The 24,200-nt window shown below is 33.3% G+C and overlaps 2 protein-coding genes across 2 annotated transcripts in view; both read left to right on the top strand.

Moving 5' to 3' along the window:
- The window catches only part of LOC120352466 (aquaporin AQPAe.a-like), a gene marked incomplete at its 3' end in the record, with an annotated part of 112,765 nt that extends 89,646 nt beyond the window's left edge, over positions 1-23,119 (top strand). The window contains 3 exon segments of the mRNA XM_039433136.1: positions 4,593-4,815; positions 10,418-10,561; positions 22,901-23,119. Of these exon segments, the coding sequence (XP_039289070.1) occupies positions 4,593-4,815; positions 10,418-10,561; positions 22,901-23,119 (586 nt within the window).
- Positions 1-24,200, top strand: part of LOC111055654 (aquaporin) — a 67,294-nt gene that overhangs the window by 4,099 nt on the left and 38,995 nt on the right. The gene's annotated exons all lie outside the window — the stretch shown is intronic.

The following is a 24,200-nucleotide window of genomic DNA, read 5'->3' as shown; positions in this document are numbered from 1 at the left end:
TTTCCCTGTACCTACTGCAAAAATCATGCAAATAAAACAGACCACTCTGTAGGCCTACACTCTTATATTCACTGATTTAACGTCCAACATCAAGATTACGACCAACATTTATAATAATATAAAATGTTGTTAAAAATGTTATTGTTGATCAATGTAATCAATTGCTTCCCAACTTTTCTATTTTAATCACTTCATTATAATTATCCCGAATCAGCAAGAGACAATAATAATTGCTTATGGAGCTTTTATTGTGAGGAAAATAATCCTCAAATAACTTACTTTCAAATAATCAAGAAGCACGAATTAAAGAGTTCTGAAAATCATTGGCTATCAGAGAACAGGACAATGTCAAAAAGTATACAACAGTTGAAAAGAAAATTCGAAATAAGAAATTTGACAATGATTTTATTTCTTCCTACAGTATGGTAGGAATAGGCTGATAGCAATAAATAATAGAGACTCTTGTAGTGAGTGGAAAAATTCCAATAAGATATCTACCATAAAATGTTTTTGACTTGAATACTTGAGATGAACTTGAATTGATTTGATAATGTCTTCTCATACGTGTTCATTAAGCCAGAAAATTCTTGAAATACCATATCAATAATAGTTTGTCATGCGCTTATGCCTCAATTTAGTGAGCAATTTATCAGTAAATTTGTCGGCTTCTCTTTCATCAATGAATATCTTCAAATTTAAAATTCTGTTCCACTCCCACTCAAGTATGAGGTAATAGACAGAAAGAAGTGATGATAAAATGATGACCTAATAATAATACGAATAATAATGATAATACACATAATCGAGTGACGTAGAAAATAGATTACAAAAATGAATGATTTTTGCGTATGTTTAGTTCGGTATATGCAGAGAATAAAGCTAGCTCAATTTTATAACATTTTGTGAGGTACGCTACCTACATGTGTACTACGTAGTACAGATGACATGCAGTGAGTTACCATACTGAAAAGTCTTTATATGCCCGGTCGCAGGTAAGCCGGTCAAATTTTAGCCGTGATTAATTCCACGAGAACCAATCAGAGAGAGCATATTTAAAAAACGGTTTCGCTAATTGGCTCTCGTGGAATTAATTACTGTTAAAATTTAACCGGTTCTTGTGCAAGCGGCACTTAGCAATCATAATCATCGGTCAATTGGATGAAGGATTTCATTAGGAGTCTTGATAGACACGCATTATTTAGTGATATGATTAATCCATCAATTTATCCTCATAGAAAAGTAGATTTTCACTTTTATTTCAATCCTCCCATTTCATTCACTTATCAAACAACTATAAACTACTACTACTGTATTACCACAGAGAAAAAATACACAGAGAATGTGTTGGAGTTGGATCAGTTGGATGAGAGAGAAGGAGAATGATACCTATAACATACGTTGCATGGTTTCTTATATGTACTATAGTGAGGTCCACGTTATAATGGCAGTGGAGAAAGATAGGAGAACAACGTTGCCGATCCTATGTCTTGTCAATATGCCTTCTGTAGACGGTAGCTGATACAGGTTTATTGATGTAATATCAATATTGTTCATTCTCGTTTTAAAATAATAAATTATATTTTATTAAGCAAGAAATTTTATTTTTCAATAATTTTATAATTAAGATGAAATATTGTTAATCAATTATTAAGAGACGATCTGACAACAAAGCAAAGCGAGAAATAGATAGCGCTATCCGCTTTGTTGAATGATAGACAATGATAGCAATTACCATTGCTAATCAAACACTGCCATTATAACGTGGACCTCACTATAGGCAGCTAGTAGGCCTACCCATTTTACAAGTTGAAAGAAAAAGAGCTATTGGTGCAAAGAGAAGATAAAAGTATTGAGAAAGGAAAATGGTAGAGCAAAGTTGATACTCGTGCATTCCTGTCCTTATCAATAATTAATATTGAAAGCCATAAGACAAAAAAAAACTTTATTGATATTCTTGAATAGTGAGCTGTATTGCTGTATTGCTGTATTTTCAACATGCATTAGTTCTATAAAGTTATTAGGCTATCTAAATAAATGCAAAGCTCAACTGGTTTTTGTCAACTAGAAATAGAAAGAAAAATAAAAATCTCAGTACCCTTTCTGAATATTTAATCACAACATGTTTCGGACATTGATGCCATTTTCAAGTGATATAAAGTAAATAAATAAATACTGCTGAAATATTTATATTTTGTTATCTATTTTCTTTGTAGTGACTGTACTTTCACTCCCAGAAATAAATAATATTATATAGCCTTGAATTTTGTCGTGATCCTGAAAGGTCAAGTACTTCTTAGTTAATCTGCCAAAAATTATTCAATTCAAAATAACTACAAAAAAATAATTAAATCATCTGATTCCAAGGTGTGAGAATAGCTGTTTGGTTAAATTTTCTCTATGAAGAATTAATTTATGAAGAGGTGGCTATCACGCTCGTTCATTCACTAGTTTAACTATCACTTATCTTTAGCGTAAAAATTTACACAAAAATATAAAAATAAACGTATTTTTCAATATTTTAGAGTTTCTTTCAGTTTTTGTCGATAGTTTGGCATACTGTGTGACCGTATTTTCCTAAAAAGCATGTCATCATTCTCTGCAATCAATTTACAAATTTAAAGTTCTAAATAGGTACCTACTCTAGCAATAATAATTTATTATGCATATAATTATAAAATTTATCGCTATTCATAATGAGAGAAATCGGAGAGAAAGCTCAAATCAGCCGTTAATTGTTACTATATGAATGGCACCTTCTAAATTTATCAGTGTTCAGATTACAAATTTCAAGTTCTAAACAGGTACAGTACCTACTCTAGCAATAATAATTTATCATGCATAGAATTATGGAATTTATAGCTATTTATTATTGAAGAAATCGGAGAAAGCATGGAGAGAAAGCTCATCAAATCAACCGTTAATTGTTATTGTTACTATATGAATGGCACCTACTTAGTTTATCAGTGTTCACCAAGATAACATTTTTATTAATATTTTTTTCTCACGCAGCTTAAAAACTGACAAAGACTTTGATATTCTACACCAGTGCACCACTGACCTGTTCAAAATGTTTGTTGAATAAAAATAATTCTACCGTCAAGTTTTAATCTTTCCATTCTATTACAGTATTTTGAAATTCATTGACAATAATTCTTATTACGGTACAGTACCATATTAGTATTGCTCACATATCAATTTAGTAGATATTTTTCCAAGTGCCCACAGAATTTCACCATGTCTGTAGCCTAAGCATTTGCAAATTAGCTGACTTTATTCCTTATTGATTTATACAATAAGTACATCAAAATGATAGGCAGAGGAAAAATAAGGTTACCTTGTGCTTTTCCTGTCCCAAATTTGGATAAGGTTACACATAGTTCGAATCAGATTAAGTCTTGTAGTTGTTCACTTCACTAAATTTTCAGTCCTTAATTATTTTCACAAGGTAGATTTTTAAATTTATATACTTCCATTCCAATTCTATAAGATACCGGTACCACTCTTCTCACTATAATGCGTCTATTTATGAATCTAATGTCACGACCAATATATTTGATTATTATTAGTAGCCTTCTTTCAAGAATGATCATTTTCTCGTTTTATCAGCCAACATACAAGAGACATTTCCCTCATCATAAGAAAAAAATCCAATGAATGCTCACTAACAAACTTTTAAAAAAATATATATCTTTATCTGCCCACCAGTATTAGATTGTTAAAATGATTTGGTTTTTCTTTCTCCACTTTATCAGTGTTGCTGTGAAACTTGAACCAAAATTAATCTCATTTCCATCCTTTCGTTGAAATATAGCCTGGGCCTACCCTTCACAATTATGTTGTAATGTTTCTCTTCCCCTATTGTTCATTCCAATGTTATTATTTTATAAATATTAATTGTTTCATATTATTTTAAATGCTATAAATTATATAAGACTTTCTCTCAAATTTATGGTTTCAGATTTGCATTAGCTATGTGTTTTCGGTTGTATTTTTATTGTTTAGTCAAATATTATTATGGAATTGAATATATGTTTTTTACATCAAGACAAATATAAAATACAATAATTGTACTTTTTACCACTTGAATAACAATAAAAATTACCATACAAGAATACAATATTTTTGTTATGACAATACTATAATGGAAGTCTCTATAAACAGTAAATCACAACAATAAATTTCTTCTAATTAAAGTGATAGATTTCTAAATTTAGCACGTTTGTTGTCTATCCTATCATAATACAACAAAACTTCCAATAATAAGTAAAATTCTAGCATAATACAACAAAACTTTCAATAATAAGTTAAATTCTAGCATTGAAATTAAAATTGATAAAATGATCATCATAATTTGAAAATAAATGAATCATCTCAGGCACAATACTATTATCATTAGCCACTCTATCAAATAAAGTGGCTAATGATAATAGAAAATAACTAGTACCCTTGAAACATTCATGTTTCAGAATTTTAGATTATATAATAAAGAAATATTCATTTCATAAATATTATATTGTTTTATATTATCGCAAATATTATAAATTATAAAAGACCTCCCCTCTAAAATTAATTGTTTTCGGTGTGTGTTTCAGAATCATGTCGGCGTTCAAGTCTCGACTGGGCGTGTCGGAGGTGACTGACAACAAGAGCAACCTGGGCCGCGCTCTGGTGGCTGAGATGGTCGGCAACTTTGTGCTCAACTTCTTCGGCTGCCTGTCAGTGCTCGACCTCAACCAGGCGGCCAACTCCAATGCGGCGCCCAACATTGTTGTCATCGCCCTCTCCTTTGGGCTGGCCATCATGGCTTGTGTGCAGGTAACTATCATTGGTCATATCGTCAATCCACAATTATTACTGTAGGTTTATCTCAGTGAGAGGCCAAAATAAAACTCGTTGAACTAGCCTATTTGTTGTCTGTGCAGGTATACACCAACAATAATTATTTAGGTACTAATTGGTAGTAATGATATAGTATAATATTCAATATCAATATATCAATAATTTTATTCAGTTCAACAAAAAATACATAAAAGAAATCAAAATACAAAAATCACAATCAAAAATAAGTTTCTAATAGAATACAAAAACAGGCTTCATGATGGGGTGTGCTGAAAAGAAAAAATACAGGAAAAATAAATACCTAGCCAACTATGGTCACAGTATACATACAGTACGGAAACTTGGCTAGTACCCTGACGCTAAAATCAGCCATCTTGTTAGGAAGCGCCGCATTGTAATAGTATTGATGGTAGGTTCGGATCACTTTAATGATCCGGATCAATTGATCTCGTTCACTGCTACGAGCCAATCAGAAGACCAGGATTGGAACTTCCCAAGGTCACGTGATGTGTTTAGTATTGGGGTCATGTAAAAAGCATTGGTTAGATAGGCGATTTATTACAAGTTTCCATTCTGTACTTATTCTGTGCTATGGTTTCCCATGTAGTAGGCAGGTAGAGGGTGTAAAAGTAAGGAATGAAGGGTAAAGAGGAGTGGGAAAGGGAAGAAATGGAGAAGAAGGCAGGAAAAAAGAAAGTATAAATATGAGCAAAAATTTTAAGCGAGTACACTATCAACAAATGTATCTAAAAGAAAAGCCCTTGCAAACAGTAGTTGGAGCAGAAATCTCGAGACTCATACGTCGATATGAATATTATTTGTTTGTATGACAACAAGTACTGAATGAAATATAGTCGAACCACTATGATCAGGCTTATTGACTGAAGCGGCCAAAATATAAGGGGCTATTGCATCAAGGTATAGTTTTTAGAAACGTGGTCCAAGATTTCAAATCAAATCAAATTTTAGAATAAAAAATGTAGATATAACTTTCCGTGTTATAATATTATACTGCAAGAGTGATGCTCCCTTGCTGGTTGCACTTTGACGAACAAAAAAAAAAAATAATAGAGAAGGAAAAAATACGATAGTGAAAAACAGACTATAAAAGATGTTTGGAATCCCTCTAACATTTGTGGGGGGATTTATGTGGGAAGAAAAAAAATTCAAGCAGGCCAGATATATTTTTGGGTTTAGCAGTTCGTGCTAGAGCTGGATTCCTCCTATATATATATCATATACACGTGAAAGTGTCCGGTACAGTAAGAATATGATTCCCATAAGTTATAATGGTAACTATTATTCACACTCACTCGACTGTCGGTCTGAGTGAGAATAGCTCAATTAGAGCTCATAATGGAAATTACATTGTCACTGTCAAGTGCAAATCCAGCTTAAACCTCCATTCAGAAACAATTTTATCAACATTATAGTAAAAATATTCATTATAGTAAAATTCACAACAGGAAGCAGAATAATCAAATGAGAATTGTTTCACAGTTTGATGATATTGCATGCAATCAAAACATCCGATTGTCACGTCATTACGATTTTCATTCTTCTAATTATTATGAAAAAATAACGCAGCGATCAATTCATTGAATGGAACGATTTCAGTTTTCATTCATGGAGGTGTTCTACAACACTGGTTCCACTTCCCTCACACAATAATGCTCTGATTCGGAAGTGCATTGTTGATTATTTTAGATGCACTTTATTCCACTTATTTTCAATGTCACATCCATAATAATATGATAATATTCAAGAGATAATTCTTGATCGTCAAAAGCATTCAACGGTTGAACAAGAGGGCATGCCCGACATCCGTCCATATTTTTTAGATACAGAAATCATTTATGGGAAACTAAATGTCATACTATAATAATTGCATTGTAATATGGATATATCATAGGCCTAACTATACTCCAATGATATGAACGGCATACTCATATTACCAAGATACAGTATGCAGAAAGCAAAAGTGGAAAGTTGAACAGCTATAGTGAGGTCCACGTTATAATGGCAGTGTTTGATTAGAAATGGTATTGCTATCCTTGTCTATCATTCAACAAAGCTGATAGCGCTATCTCTTTCTCGCTTTGCTCTGTTGCCAGATCAACTTTTTTAACAATGTAGAATCCTATAATATTAAACGAGCAGCTTCTGTTTATATGTTTAGATGTTTATATGTTTGTATTTCACCGGATCTCGAAAACGGCTCTATCGATTTTCACGAAATTCAGAACATAGTAGGTTTATAATATAAAGATTCGATTGCACTAGGTCTCATCCCTGGGAAAACTCGCTGAAGGACATCAAAAGGATAATTATTATTCATCCTTGGAAAAACAGTTGATAATAATTATTTCGTCGTCTGTTGGTGATGGAAGTGAGTGAGCGAGTTCATGTGTGTGGGACTGTGTCAAAATTATGACTCAGCTGTTGAACTTTTGTAATCATTCAGCTACCGTATCTCTTTCTCGCAATCAGGCACTTAGTTCCGGTTGCAAAAAAGCCGGGTTATTTTGAATACTGATTAATTCCAATAGATACATCTTTTTGAAATGGTCTTCTCTGATTTGGTTCACGTAAAGTTAATCAGGATTAAAATTTAACCGGTTTTTGTGCAACTGGGCCTTTGTGAGGGAAATTTTCGCATTCCTCTGGGTAATAATCTCAATTTACTGTGATTGGATAGAACATTTCTGTATGAATATTATTTTATTTTCTTCTTTCGTAATAATTTTTTTATGCTTTTTTACTCCAGAGCGAAGCTCGGTCCCCGATATTTAATAATTAATTAACAAAAGATCTCATCTTAATTATGAAAATTCACTATAAAATTATTGAAAAATATAATTCCTTGCTCAGTAAAATATAATTGATTATTTTAAACGAGAATGAACAGTTAATATTGTCACCTGGTCATATGGGACATATATATGAATCATATATTTGTCTCATATTGATCAGGATTTTAGAGTTTTAAAATTAAAAAAGTTCAATGAACAGTGTTTTTGTCTTTGAACAATCTTTGTCATCGACAGAAAGATTGTTTATTTCATTACAATATTTGTTCACTGTTTACAATATTACATTAATAAACCTATACCAGCTACCGTCAAGAAGGCATTGCAAGACAGTGAGAATCGGCAACGTTGTTCTCCTATCTTTCTCCACTACCATTATAACGTGGACCTCACTATAGAGCTTGCTCTATGTGCATAGATTTTTGAAAACAAGAGAGGAAATTATAATAGTGATAACGCAACGATGCATGACCTGTTGCTAATTAAAGCGTGGTGGCAATTCATATTCTGTAAACTCCTCACTGTATACACAACCCATCATGACAACGCACCCGAAGTTCCTGTCTTCTTAAAAAAAATCCAAAAAAAGTGACAGGTATTCCGTCAACGTTATGTTCCAACGACCTGTGCAACAGGAAAACTTCCTGTTGAAGGAAGTGTTTGTAAACCCTGGCATTGAATAGAGGGGAGATTAAAAATATGGTTTCAAAACAAAGGGTTCAAAAATCTGAAGTTCAGAGATAATAATATATCAACAATATAGACATTCTCCCATAAATTAATAGAATAGTAGCCAGAGCTCTCGTATGAATTATATTATATATATTTCAACAATAGTACAGTGAGAGACTCCCCACCAAACAAAACTCATAAAACATTGATTTTAAAAATTCATCTTTCTAGTTTCTCCCATTATTTTTCTGCAAGATCAGTGTAGGCTTATAGATGAGATGGATTGGTGAATTGATTTGAACTTTTTAAATTTATCTTTTCAAACTAGTTTCTCCCATTATTTTTCTGCAAGATCAGTGTAGGCCTATAGGTGGGATGAATTTGTGAATTTATTCCAGAAATGCTACGGTACCATTCTAGATAACTATAAAATTGATAAAACCGGTATTTCATTTGAAGTACAATATTTTATTTTTAAGTAAATAGCTGAATTAGGAAAATCTATTACTGCACCGCATCACTAATTGATACAAATTTAACACTTATGAGTTATATCCAAGAATAATTATAGTATGTGAATGGCTATAGTGAGGTTCACGTTATAATGGCAGTGAAGAAAGATAGCAGAACAACATTGCCGATCCTCAGGGTTGTCAATGGCTTCTTCTATAGATGGTAGCTGATACAGGTTTATTGATGTAATATTAACTGTTCATTCTCGTTTAAAATAATCAATGATATTATATAAATTATAATTTTTAATAGCTCTATAATGAATTTTAAAAAATTAAAATGGAATATTTTGTTAATTAATAATCGATTTTACATTGTTTAAAGACGATCTGGCAACAGAGCAAAGCGAGAAATAGATAGCGCTATCCGGTTTGTTGAATGGTAGACAAGGATAGCAATATCATTGCTGATCAAACACTGCCATTATAAAGTGGACCTCACTATATGATATACTGTAGCAATATTCAATGAAAAAAGATAATTTCGTTGACATGGGTCACTAAATTTGATACAATTGATAAAATTTTCGACATTCGACCTCAAATTATAATTAAAGCCAATTATACAACTATTATTATAGTCATTCAAAACCAAGTTGATAAAAATAATAATGCAAAATAGAAATTATAAACATAATTTTTATCTACAGTAGATTATTAGCCTTATTAGCAAAATATTAGCGTAACCCCAACTTATGTAATGGATTGGAATATCTGCCAAATTTTCAACAGTTATCATTATATCTTTCATTCATAGAGCCGCGAATTTTTTGAAACGATAGAGCTATTCTAGCTCCATCAGTTATCACATTATTCTATAAATCTTGAAAAAAAACACTGAACTATTCCATGATTACAGAAAATATTTTATAGACGATGAAGCACAATTTAGCATTTTGCTGGAGGGAGTGGTGATTGAAAATGATGGAAAACATAATAATATTGCTCTCCGTATCATTCAATTGGAATGATGAGTTCTATCATTATGTAAGGCAACTCTGTTTTTTGCTAGAATTAGTTTGTGGAAAATGGTTGTATTCCATAAAAATAATGTTTATAATTATATTATTCAATCATAGAATACTGACAGACCGACAGACAGAAACATATTCATTTACAAAAAATGGAAATTACATAATGAAAATCTCTTGTACGGTACTCAAACACAGTTTCAATACTAAGAAAAAAAAACAATAAAATGAATACACTAAGCTGATTGAATAACTTTCAAGAAAATAGTCCGCATGAGCAAATAAATGCCTGTGCGCAAACCAGAGTTGCATATTCAGACTTTTACAGAGAGGAAGGAAACAAATTCTATGTATTCTGAAGCTTATTGACTATTATTACTACATTCAGTGAATTAGGCAGCTCAAAAATAAAAAAATTTAAATACAGTTTGGAGTACCTATTAAATCTATCTCATATCTCATTATTGGCTCACATCAAAAGAAAAAGCAGAGTGGAGAGCTATTGTTGTTTTAAAGATTCTAATAATCTTTTTAGTGATTTCTTCATGATTTTAATTCACAACTACCGTACATATTCACTGAATATTCATGCTTCTATTTTGGTATATTTCAGTCATTGGGTCACGTGAGTGGTGCACACATCAATCCAGCTGTGACGTTTGGCTTCATGGTGACTGGAAAAGTGACTATTATCAGAGCACTGCTTTACATCGTCGCACAATGCCTTGGAGCCATCGGTGGATCTGCTGCACTCAAGGTGAGCTTTTTCAATTTCATATCAGCTTCATTTGTTATATATCAATAATAAATATTTACAGAATATATGTAGCCTAGAAATTAGTGGATAAATTTATACATGTTTTCTGGATTATTTTGAATCCTCTTTACGTTTAATTCTGTTAGATCCCTCGTATAGATTATCTTGTTCGGTTAACTGAACTAATTAGTAAATTTACTAATTTACAAGAAGAGTAGACTTAATAAATTTACTGACTATTATAGTGAGTTATCATTCCTTGAATATTCAATATGACAGTGGTTTTACCAATCTTATTTGATTTGAGAGAAAAATATCAAACCTATTTTATCATGACCAAATTAATTAGGTCTACAGACTCTCCGTTATTAGTAGATTTTTTTGTGGACCAAATTAAAAATTTCGGCCCCTCTAAACTGACCCTTTCTCCACTTGATTAATGGGGAAGTTTTTCTCCATATCTTAGAATTATATGCATCAATTCAGTTTAATCTATGAATTTTGTTTCATATTAACCACTGTGCACAAACCAGAGTTGCTTACTCAGATTTTTACAGAGGGGAAGGAACCAATTTCGATGTATTCTGAAGCTTTTTTCAATATAAATATATTACAGAGCTGTAGAGTCTTCAAATAACTCTCAGTAGATACCTCTCCTTGTTAACCATAGTTGGATATGAATGATATTTAATTTTTTAGACTTACTGATTATTGAAATACAATAAAATTATCATCAAATACACTTTATTTACTCTTATGAACTTTGTAATTATGTACAAAACGTTATGTTTATTTACATATGATGTGTCATAATAATAAAATACAGTGTACTTTATAAAAGTGTTTAGTGTGTTTTGGATATGAATTATTAATTGAAGCTGCTTTCCATTGAATTATTAATTGTTTCAATCTCCTGCGATTGCATTTTCATACTGTGTTTTATAATTTGTGACTCAGTCTATAAATGGAATAAATAGAAACAGGAATGAATCTTCACAATTGCTGAAAAAGGTGGATAAATAGGTCTATTCGTATTCGGTGGTCTTTTAATTATGTAAACACGATATGGACGGCAGGATAAACCTCCACCAATTATGTAAGCAATATGTGCCTACACCGAGTATGTAAAGGTGGAGAAATGAAAACAAGAAATGATCGTACTGGTTTGATAATTAAAACAAAACAATAAATTATTTGTACAAAAAAAATTAGAATTATAATTATAAATTATGAAATAACAATAAATAGATAAATATTTCAAGGGCTACTCGCTTGGCTGCTAGTGAAGATTAAATTTGTTGTGGTTATGGAAAATTTAAAAACAATGACTCAGTAGTCACCTACCTTTTTGATAATGGCCCCCAATTTGGCATCCACTGGTTAATCGCGACGTTAATTATTAATGAAAAATAAATTAAAAAAACTGATCTAATGAAGTGGGTTCAGATCCCTTCCTATTCAATAATACAATTCTCTTTAAACTGCCCGAACTGTGACAGGAAAACTGTATTATAAAACAAGAACAAAATCTATCCCCTTCACCAGAACAGCCGGACTTTTACTCTCAGTCCTAACGAAACGAGCTCACACACACCACACTAGTAAAATTTTGGGTATTAATATATAACTCAGTCAATGCCAAACATGAAGTCATTTCAAATACATATTTTTATCCGTCGCACAAGCCAGCACGTTTGTTATGAAAAACAAAAGAGAAACTACAATAATTTTGATAACAAGTGAAATAAACAATCTTTCTGTCGATGACAAAACTGTTCAAAGGCAGAAACACCGTTCATTAAACTTTTCGTAAAATAAAACTCTAAAATCCTGATCAATATGAGATAAATATATGAATCATATACATGATATATATGGACATATACAACATATATATGTTCCATATGACCAGGTGACACATCACCCATCCCGCTGAAAGACTCGTCCCTGAGTCTGTAGTCAAGAGGGGAACAAAAAAAAAAAAAATGATTAAACAAAATAATATACTCGGGAAACAAACGTGTGCCTGATTGACTTGATAATGCTACTATACATTGAAATCAAACTTTTACATAGAAAGGTAGGTTACTCAAACTAAATTACAAACATTCAAATCAAATTCAAAATGAAACAATGCTGCACAATAACATTGATTATATATGAAACTAACTCTCAATATTATACACATTAATATACATGAATATTCAACTTATTATGAAAAGAAAATCTCAATTGACAATAATTTATTTGTGAATCAACATTGAACTACTTCAAAAACTGCAATAAAAATCGAAGAAGAGAAAAAAAAAACTTTATAAGTACATTATGACTCATAACTATATAGGCAAGAAAAAAAACAATAAAACAGTTAATCTATCAAAAAGTAACTATATAACTCCTAACTATCGATTATATGTATCTTGGGTTGTGCTACCGTTACAGCAGATAATTTACACACATACAACTTGATGCCTAAATATGCACAGAATAAAGTTAAAAACCCTAACCAGCCAAATAATATATAAAAAACAAAACTAGAGGAATTTACAACATCTCCCCAAGAATTTGGAAGATCTACTTTGTGAAATATATCTGACGATATTACGTCTTGAACTGTAAATTCCGGAACCTTTATATCTATATCAGTTTTTAAAATTTCGCTAAAATTAACAAAATTAGGATTGAAATGCGGTTGCAAAACATCAATTTTCAACGAATTAAACTTAACCCAATGTAAAGGTAAGTAATGGAGAACCTGAGGTTGTTTATCAACATTTGCGTCACACGGAAAAGTCTTTCTCACCATTATTCTCCCGCCGACCGAAATCTCGCAATGACAGGGTAAAACCACATACATTGCTCCCGGAATAGGTTGAAGATGATGAAACGAACCTCCCTCGCAAGTGACTGTAGTGTTGGCCTGTATATTCGCGACGATATACTCCGAAGGCGAAAATTCGACGATCTCCAACTCCTGCTTAGCTGGACGACAGCTTAAACTGCAATATTGTTGGATGTCCTTCAGCTCTGTCGCCGCAAACAAGTGATGCATACATCTTGATGACATATGTCCTCCATGCACCAGCCGCGGAAGATAGCATAAGAAATCGTCCTGTGCCCGACAAGAAGAGAGATGATCTCCCGAGATGACCTGAATCTCACCGTCCTCCTGTCTCCGCGCCAAAACGAAATCCTGCTGCTGAAGCTGACAAATCTGGCCGTCGAAATACATAGGTGTCCTCACATACTTGTGCAATTGAAACTGTCCGCCGATGCTGACCAACGGTACTTTTAAGCTAAGCACCATGGAGTTCTCCTTCACCACGCAAGTCGTAAGTGGAAGATCAAAATATCGCTGCAAATCCGATAGAGGTATAGCTAACTGGTGTCCTTTCGACTTATATCCTTTCTCCATCTGAAGAGATCTGAACGTAATAAATTGGGGTGTACCAGCGAAAAGGGTAAAAGCTTTTTATCACAACGTTCCTTCGCAGTATTTATGAATTCCTGCCGTGATAAAATATTTACATGTGAGTAGAGGTGAAAAATGTAAGTTAATAACTGGTTTGTGAACAGTGTTTTCTCCTCCGATACATTCTGTTGTACGAATAATCTCATACTGTCTGTTAATTTGCTATACGCATCGTGAAATTGCTGAGAAAAATTTCCAGCAAACTGCCTCAAGTTGCGAGAAATCCGAATTAAATCTTTGTGGTCGTCTGCAACCAACCCTTGGAATGCGTTGAGGTGATCAGCTACATGTTTTTCGTTGAATTCCAGCTTATGAAGTTCCCCATCCGTCGCGACTGCGCAACAAAAATGAAGAAAATCGCCGACAACATCGATCGCTCTGGTCTTTCGTGAAGCTTGAGTTCCCAAACGAATTGAAGAGTTGAAAGCAGCATGACTGTTGCGAAGAATTCCGTTTGTAGAATTATACAAAACTTCTACCGCATCCGCTAAACTGCAATCCTCTTGTTGACAGTTAGGCCAGAACACCCTTTCCGCCTGCAAGATGTCGAGCTGAGCTGCCGGGAAATCTACCTCGTATGTTAGTGGAACCGATGATTCATACGCTACAGCGTGACGTAGCTCCTTGTAGAAAACTCCCGCGAAGACCCTGACTGCCTCCAGTTGCGCCGTGAAAGTCGTGAGAATGAGAAATGACGCAAAATGTACCATAATTGACATGTTATGCGTAACAGAACCTCTTACAAACAAAAAAAAACTCTACTTGAAGCAACCGCAAATAAATCGTAATAAAAAAAAAATCAAGAGAAACGTTAACAATAATATTAACAAACTCGACGTGAATATTACAATTAACAACTGGACTGGCTGGTTAGCATATATTATTAATCATAAACCTAGAAATGATACAATTTATTAGAAGTGCATAGGCCTATATTTATACTGGAAATTATAAGTATCGCAATGCTAAAATCTATGCTAAGAAAATATGAAACTGCAATAAAATTTTTTTCGAAAATCGACTTTTTCCGAATTTGTCTGAAATTTCTAGACTAACAATCAAGATACGCCGCATACCTTGTAATCATCATAAATCGTAAAAAAAAAAGAACTCATCGGAACCATCATAACTGAAAACCAAAATCCAATATATGTAGAATACAACTATCCATCAAAATATCATGAAACCAAAATGAAATCCCAACATAAACCATAAAAAAATAGCAGATAACCATTTAGCAAAAACGCGCGAAATTCAAAATCAGTAGATAACCATTCAGCAGAAATGCGCGAAATTCAAAATCCGTGTCTGACTGTAGCCGAAAATTTACTACCTATTGAAATAACTCACGAACCCTCAAATATCTCAAAAATATCTACTTCACATATCCTATCCCATTTTAGAAATGCAAGCGAATGACCTAAAATTCATCTTTAAATTCAAAAAAAAAAATTTTTTGCTACTATACAAGGTCACCAACAAAAACTATAAAATGAAAAACCTCAAAACCCTTTGCTCTAAACAAACTTTTTCACAGAACAAAGTTGAACGTACTCATCCTAAAAAATAAGATTCCCGAAAAAAAAAATCGAAAATTCACAAAATTGTTTTCCATGAACTGGAGATTTCTGAATTTTTCGATAATTTCGCCTCTTGGCAGCCAGTAGAGCAAAAATTTAGTAGAAGTCAATCAATATCGAACGCTATCAAAATCGTCGTTTGAAAAACTTCCTTCACAACAGATTCGTTCGGTGAATTACATTGAATTTCCAGAATATGTCTCAAAATACTAAAACAAAACTTTATATGAAGAAAAAAATCACAAAACCCCAAAGAGAAAATTTTTGAAAATTATTGAAAATACCTAACTCGAAAACTACTGCCCTAATCGAAAAATTTTATTGGACATAAACGATTGAAATTATCACTACCTACAAGCTCAGTGAAAAAAAAATCATAAAATCCCAAAATTTAATTCACCTGTCACATGACTATCATCCCAACGAAAAAAAAACTCAATATCTAGATTACAGACGACATTATTATGGTATAATGATTGAAATAAAACTTTTTCCACTTTTCCACACCTTGCTATGACTTTCGTTCATGAAAAAGTTTCATTCTCCTTACATGAATAATTTCTGGAACAATCTTTCCCCGCTTTTCTAATAACACTTCATAGTTTAAATCAGATAACTTCCTTGATACCACAAAAGGCCCATGAAAAGGATTATTGAATTTTTTACAAGTATCAGCCTGATACCTAGGATACGAAACTAGAACTTTATCTCCTTTATTGAAAGCTACTAACCTATGTCTTTTATCAAAACTATCTTTTTGTTTTTCCTGCACTTCTCTTAATATCTCCGGTAATCTCTCACGGACCTTTGCTAACGATTTTAACTCCTCTAACCTATCCCTACAAATAGAAGAAGGAAGGAAAGCAATATCCACAGGACTTCTAGGAACGAATCCAAACACCAAGTAATACGGCGAAAACCCAATTGAATCTTGAACTGCTATATTATAAGAAAAACATACATGCCTAATACAGCTCGCCCAATTAGACTGATCACCAGATACGTAACATCGCAACATAGTTACTAAAGTGTCATTATACCGCTCTGTTACACCCTGAGTGGAAGGCATATAAGCAGAACCGAACTTCTGCTCTACTCCCAATGATACACAAAAATCCTTGAAAATTTCAGCTCGAAAATTTGACCCATTATCCGTGTGAATAACTTTAGGTAAACCATATAAAGACGCAAAATCTAAAATGAACTTAGCAGTATTCTTAGCATCAACAGCGTGCACTGGTTTACAGAATGCGAATCTCGTCGTCCTATCTACCGCTACCAAAATATACTGGCAATTATTACTTTTCGATAATGGACCAACTGCATCTATACAGATTGTATGAAAAGGCTCACCTGAAATTGTTATAGGTTTCAAAAATCCAGCCGGTTTCAACCTCGACACCTTTGCCTTTTGACAAACTTCACATGATTTCACATACTCAACTACATCTTTCCTGACAGTAGGCCAATAATACCTATCCTTGATTTTAGACAACGTTTTATCTATCCCTAAATGTCCCCCGAACTGCAAAGAATCATGATATTGTTTCAATACAGTTGTCACCAAACTCTCAGGAACGACCAACAAAAATAAGGCTGCGCTTTTGACCTGTGCTTCCTTGTAGTACAATATGTCATCTCTTAAAACATAATTTCTAGCTTTACGTGCAATAGATCTCTCCGCTGACTCTAAATCCAACAAAGCGTCATATATCTTTTTCAAAAACGGATCCTGTTTTTGCAATAATCCTATATTTATACTAGTAATCATGTTAGCGGATTCTTGCGCATCATCTCTAATAAGTTGATTCTGTAGAGAAGTTATTTCTTCGCTCGTAATGACAAAAGAGAATTCAAAAAAATCGTTCTCAATAATTTTTTCCCCTGGCGCCCTAGACAAAGCGTCAACCAATTGTAATGTCTTGCCTGGTTGATAATGAATATTGAAATCAAACTGAACCAATTTAGTAACCATTTTTGCTAAACGTGAACTTGGTTCCTTGATATTTCTGTAATACTGTAAACTACAGTGATCCGTTACAACAGTAAACTGTTTGTTTAGAAGCCAAGATCTGAAATGCATAACTGAATACGTGACTGCCAATAATTCAAGCTCAGTGGCCGACCAATTTGATTCACTCTTAGTTAATCTTCTTGAAACAAATGAAACTGGATGGATAGTACCGTCCTCTAATTTCTGACTCAAACACCCAGCAATCCCTACAGAACATGCATCTGTGTATAAGAAAGTTTCCCGATTATCACAATAATGAACTAAAACTGGACTCGATATAATACAATTTTTCAACTCCTCAAACACTTGTTGGTGACTTTCTAACCACTCAAACCCTTTATCTTTCTTAGTTAACTGCGTCAACACATATGCTCTTTTAAATAGACATGGGATAAATTTACGATAGTAAGACACTGCTCCCAAAAATCTCCTTAGCTCAGTGACTTTAGTGGGTACCGGAAAATTTTTTATAGATTCTACATTCTCCGCCAATGGCGCTAATCCTTCATTTGAAACAAGATGTCCTAGAATTTTTAAAGACTGAAAACATATTTTCGACTTGTCTGGATTTAGTTTCAAATTACACTCCCGGATTCTTTCAAAAACCTCCTTCAACTCTTTAATGTGCTCTTCCACCGTTGCTGAAAATATATATAGATCATCTATATATAACAACATACTCTTATATAACTTATCACTGAAGATACGCGTGACCTCTCGTTGAAACGTATTGGGACTTATAGCCAACCCCTGAGGTAGCTTCTTGAACTTATATAAACCCAATGGCGTCGTGAAAGCCGTCAAATGTTGAGATTTTTCCTCTATAGGCATAGAATAAAAAGCTGATGTCAAATCTAACGTTGTGAGAAACTGAGCTCCAGCCAAGGATTCTAAAATTGTACCGGGATTCGGCAATGGATATCGATCTTTGATAATTTTTGAATTCAATTTCTTGTAATTGACCACCATCCTAGGAGGCTTGTTCTTATATCTAACAAGAAAAGCTGGAGAAGCATAACCTGATCTACATTCCTCAATCACATATTAGCCTTTTTTAATCCATTTAAAATATCTTGTAATTCCTCTCTCTCACTAGCAGCGAATTTGTATGGTGAACAGAAAATTGGAGACTCGTCTATCAATTGAATTTTTACTGGTGGCAGTTTTGACACCGGAATATCATATTTATCTTTCGCAAAAATATCCTTAAAATCTTCAACCAATGCATAAAACTCATTTTGAACTGACTTTTCTAACTTATCATAATAGAAACTTTTTCTGTGATACTCACATGCTCGATTATATTAACTGGAGCTGATAACATCTCTCTTGAATTATCATACATCAATTTCCCAATACATTCATTATTTTCGAGAATAATCTCATTTGAATCGACATTGCTAGCAATAAAATTGAGACCTTCTCTGCTCTGCGTTACGAAACCAATTATTGACTCCTTATCAATAAAATAATTTTTGCGATTTTTAAAACCGCTGACCACATAATTCGACTCCAACGTAGAAAAATGTTTTTCTTCACCTGAACTCAATTTGATATAGTCTTTTAAAAATACATCTTTACTAATCATTGTCCTACTTTTATCCGCTCGCAAAAGCCCAGCGTCATCAGTTGATTGCGAAATCGTAGCATCGCCTATCACTTGCCGATCCAACAACTGAACTACTGACTCAGCCGAATTGTGAATTTTTAATGTGTATCTCTCATTTTCACTGTATTTACCTACAGAAATAATATCCAACTCTGATTTATTTAACTTGAATGATAATTTACTGTCCTCATTAATTTGCTTATCAACATGAACATCAATATTTAATATCTCTTTCGGTTTTATAATAACCTGCTCATCCATTTTAACTTGAATTAAATTCGTCTTCGCAATTCATCATGTACTGAAAATGGAACAACAATACTGTTATTGTTTAAAAGAATCTTCATCTCTTGTTTTTGAAAATTTAAACGGACTCCGTGTCGAGACAAAAAATCAACACCCAACAATAACTGTATGGACAATGATCTCACTACAAAACATTCCCAAGTGACATTGACTCCATCAACTTGAAAATCAAAACAAACCTTGCCCAAGACTTAACTGGTAACCCATTCGCGGCTGTGAGAATGACGTCTGTTTCAAACAATGACTGACCTTGACAATGATCAATCAATTCAAGATTAACGAGTGAGACACTTGAACCCGTATCTAATAATATCTTTATATTTTCTTCGCAAGATATTCCTTGAATTGATATCGGCGTTTTATGATTCTTACTCAACAATGAATTTGAATAACTAATAAATTTCTGACTATCACCATCCTCAACATGATCCATACTCATATTTGTTTCCACTATGGTATTACCTATAGGTTTTGAATCCTCAACACACAATATCCCATTTTTAAATGACGTTTCTGTCACACCTGATTTAGTATTATTATTATTATCATCATCGATGTCTTTTACATCCGATTCTTGCAATTCATCACGTTTGTTACGTGAAAAGGGGCCCCTATACTCTGTCGCCGAGAACTGAGCCCCCGCTACAAGTTTTTTGAGTCATTCTTTCTCCCATTGTACCTACACGACATAGTGGAATGATTTTTGGCATTGCATATATGACAAAAAAATTCATCTTCCGTTTTTTTGTTTCTCAAATTAAACCTGCATTCAGCTGTCGTATGCGTAGTGGTCTCACATATCGCACACCATCTTCTTTGAAACTTGATATTTTCTTTGTGATGAATATCTCCCTCTCTATCATTCCTATTTCTTCGATCAAACCTATTCCCTTCAAATCTATTTCCTTCGAACCTATTCCTTCAAACCTATTTCCTTCATACCTATTCCTTCAACCCTATTCCCTTCAAACCTATTTCCTTCATACCTATTCCTTCAACCTATTCCCTTCAAACCTATTTCCTTCATACCTATTTCTATTAAACCTTTGACCCTTCTCAATACCATTGTTGAATTGTTCCCATAAGACCTATTATTTTCGTTGCCACTCGTATTGCTGTCATTGAATCTTCTCCCCGCTAATTCTTTTTCCGCAATAAGTTTATCCACATTTCTACTTATCTGCATAATGTGATGATCATATGAATCCCGTTGAACTATTGAAGCTTTGCCTAGACCTACTCTATCTTCCACTATGTATTGAGAAAATTCAAAACGCTGTAAATTTCTTTCTAACTCATCGATGGATTCGTTAGGCAGCATTATTACCCTATCCTGAATATGAGGTAACAATCCTTTCAATACATATTTTATTTTCCTACCTTCCGACATATGCGGGTCAACCTTTGAGCACAATCCTAAAACTTGGGCCATATATTCCCTAGCTGCTTCACACGGTTTCATTCTTATGTTTGTCAACTCCATTTCATACCTATCCATGTGAATAGGCTGATAATACTTTTCGAGCTCAGATCGAACATTTTTGTAATCCCATCTATTCGCTTCCGTCAACGAGAGTTGGATCATATCTAAATATTTCAAAGGACTGCCTTCTAAGTAAAATGGTAGATATAGTAATTTATCCTTTTCATCCCACGAATTTGCATTTGAAACTCTTTCAAAATGAATAAAAAAATCTATAACATCCTCCGATTTCTTTCCTCCATATATCCGTGGAGCAAGAAAGGTCGCTTTTTATCAGCCATATTCAATGTTTCAAATGAACCAACTGTATCCGATTTTATAATAGCGTCTGTCTGAACCGCACTATCTTTATTTTCAATAAAAGTTTTATTAAGAATATTTGAATCCTCGTCTCCAGATATAGGTTGTTCACTTTTACTAACTTCTGAGGAATCCAGAGTAAATTTTCTTCTCAACGTCTGCTCTAAAAAGGCAAGATTGGGATGCTGTAACGCTAATTCGTTCGATAACCTGACCCCTTCTATTATATGATTCAGAGCTTTCTCTTGACTAAGTAAATGCTGTTCAGGCTGTAACAACGACAATTTCAAGATCCTAATATGAGATCTCAAAAAATCTAAATCCGCATTTGGGGGAACAAACAATCTATATTGCTGAGCTATAAACAACGCTTCTTTAAGATTCAATTCTTTTGTACGAATATTCCTAAGATCTACCACTGCACTCATTCCATAATACAAATATAAATGAGAAGATAAATCACAACAACAACACAGCAACAAATGAAAACACAAAATTGAATCTTCACTGAGGTAACCGAAAAAGTCCAAATTTTAAAAGCTGGATTAAAAACCCTTCGAGCCTCCACCAATTATGTAAGGTGCCTCCACCAATTATGTAAACACGATATGGACGGCAGGATAAACCTCCACCAATTATGTAAGCAATATGTGCCTACACCGAGTATGTAAAGGTGGAGAAATGAAAACAAGAAATGATCGTACTGGTTTGATAATTAAAACAAAACAATAAATTATTTGTACAAAAAAATTAGAATTATAATTATAAATTATGAAATAACAATAAATAGATAAATATTTCAAGGGCTACTCGCTTGGCTGCTAGTGAAGATTAAATTTGTTGTGGTTATGGAAAATTTAAAACAATGACTCAGTAGTCACCTACCTTTATGATAATGGCCCCCAATTGGCATCCACTGGTTAATCGCGACGTTAATTATTAATGAAAAATAAATAAAAAAACTGATCTAATGAAGTGGGTTCAGATCCCTTCCTATTCAATAATACAATTCTCTTTAAACTGCCCGAACTGTGACAGGAAAACTGTATTATAAAACAAGAACAAAATCTATCCCCTTCACCAGAACAGCCGGACTTTTACTCTCAGTCCTAACGAACGAGCTCACACACACCACACTAGTAAAATTTTGGGTATTAATATATAACTCAGTCAATGCCAAACATGAAGCCATTTCAAATACATATTTTTATCCGTCGCACAAGCCAGCACGTTTGTTATGAAAAACAAAAGAGAAACTACAATAATTTTGATAACAAGTGAAATAAACAATCTTTCTGTCGATGACAAAACTGTTCAAAGGCAGAAACACCGTTCATTAAACTTTTCGTAAAATAAAACTCTAAAATCCTGATCAATATGAGATAAATATATGAATCATATATATGTCCCATATGACCAGGTGACAATTACTACTGTAAAATATTTATTTTTCTCAGTTTAATATAAGTAATAGTAATTCCATTACAAACTGTTCTAATCTGCGACTCTATTGTGAATAAGAAATTAACAATAAATTTGAGTGTGGATAATTATTAGTGATTGGTGACTGTGCAGGCCCTGACACCTCCCGCTTACGCAGAGAGTGGACTTGGCATGACCACCATCAACGAGGCGAGTGGCCTGACAGCCGTGCAGGGATTCGGAATCGAGTTCTTCCTCGGATTCATCCTGGTTCTGGTAGTCTTTGGAGTCTGCGACCCCAACAAGGCTGACCTCAAAGCGCCGGCTGCTGTTATCATTGGACTTACTGTTGCTCTTGGACATCTTGGTGCTGTAAGTTCCCTCCAAAAATGGCTTCTTCAATGTGAAATATTGAACTCTTCAATGTAAAATATTGAACTCTTCAATGTAAAATATTGAATTCTTCAATATAGTTATCCATCATGAACTGCTTACTATTTAATCACTTTTCTGATATCAAATAGAACGACTAGCAATTTCAATTTATTAGGGAAAAAATATATGATTGTTCAATGTATATTGACACTTCAATGTAAAATATTGAACTCTCCAATGTGAAATATTGACTTCTTCAATGTAAAATATTGAATTCTTCAATATAGTTATCCATCATGAACTGCCTACTATTTAATCACTTTTCTGATATCGAATAGAAGGACTAGCAATTTCAATTTATTGCAGAAAAAATAGATGATACCATGAAGTAGCCTACATTAGTATGGATGCGACAGGCACTCTATAGATTATAGAAATCGATAAAACAATATAAAAATCTTAAAGCACCCTTTATTTTTAAAAAAAACTTTAGAATAAAATAAAAACAAATTAAAGTTTTTTTTTTAAAAATGAAGGGTGCTTTTAGATTTTTTATATTGTTCTATCAATTTAAAAAGTAGCCCATGTGAATGAAGTGTTTTTATTATGAAAATCGTACGAATACCTCACCAATTATTGTAAAAGAGAGAATAAGTTAATGATAAAAGTGCATGGCTTCACCAAGAGTTGATGTTCCTGTAATCCTCTCCCTATACTCAAATACGCAGTTTCCAAGTTGTATTATCATGAGAAGTTCAGGTAAATCGTCAGCTCCACTTGTTTCAATTTTAATATCTTATCACTTTCTTGTTATTAAATGAGGTAGAAAAAGTACTCAATTCTCTAAACGTTAAAATTTCACATAATCTGTTTGGAGTTCTCAAGCGTGTGATTTTTCTGAAGCTCTTTTCCATCATGGCGGTGTAGCTCAGTTGGTTAGAACAGCGGAATCATTAACCGAAGTTCAGGTAAATCGTCTCCACTTGTTTCAATTTTAATATTCTATCACTTTCTTGTTATCAAATAGAACGACTAGCTGTCAAATTCCTTCAATAAATTAATTTATTCACAACCATGA

This window comes from Nilaparvata lugens, chromosome 7, assembly GCF_014356525.2.
Source record: "Nilaparvata lugens isolate BPH chromosome 7, ASM1435652v1, whole genome shotgun sequence".
NCBI lineage: Eukaryota > Metazoa > Arthropoda > Insecta > Hemiptera > Delphacidae > Nilaparvata > Nilaparvata lugens.
The sequence above is the reverse complement of the archived record's forward strand: the minus strand, read 5'-3'. Positions and strand labels throughout refer to the sequence as shown.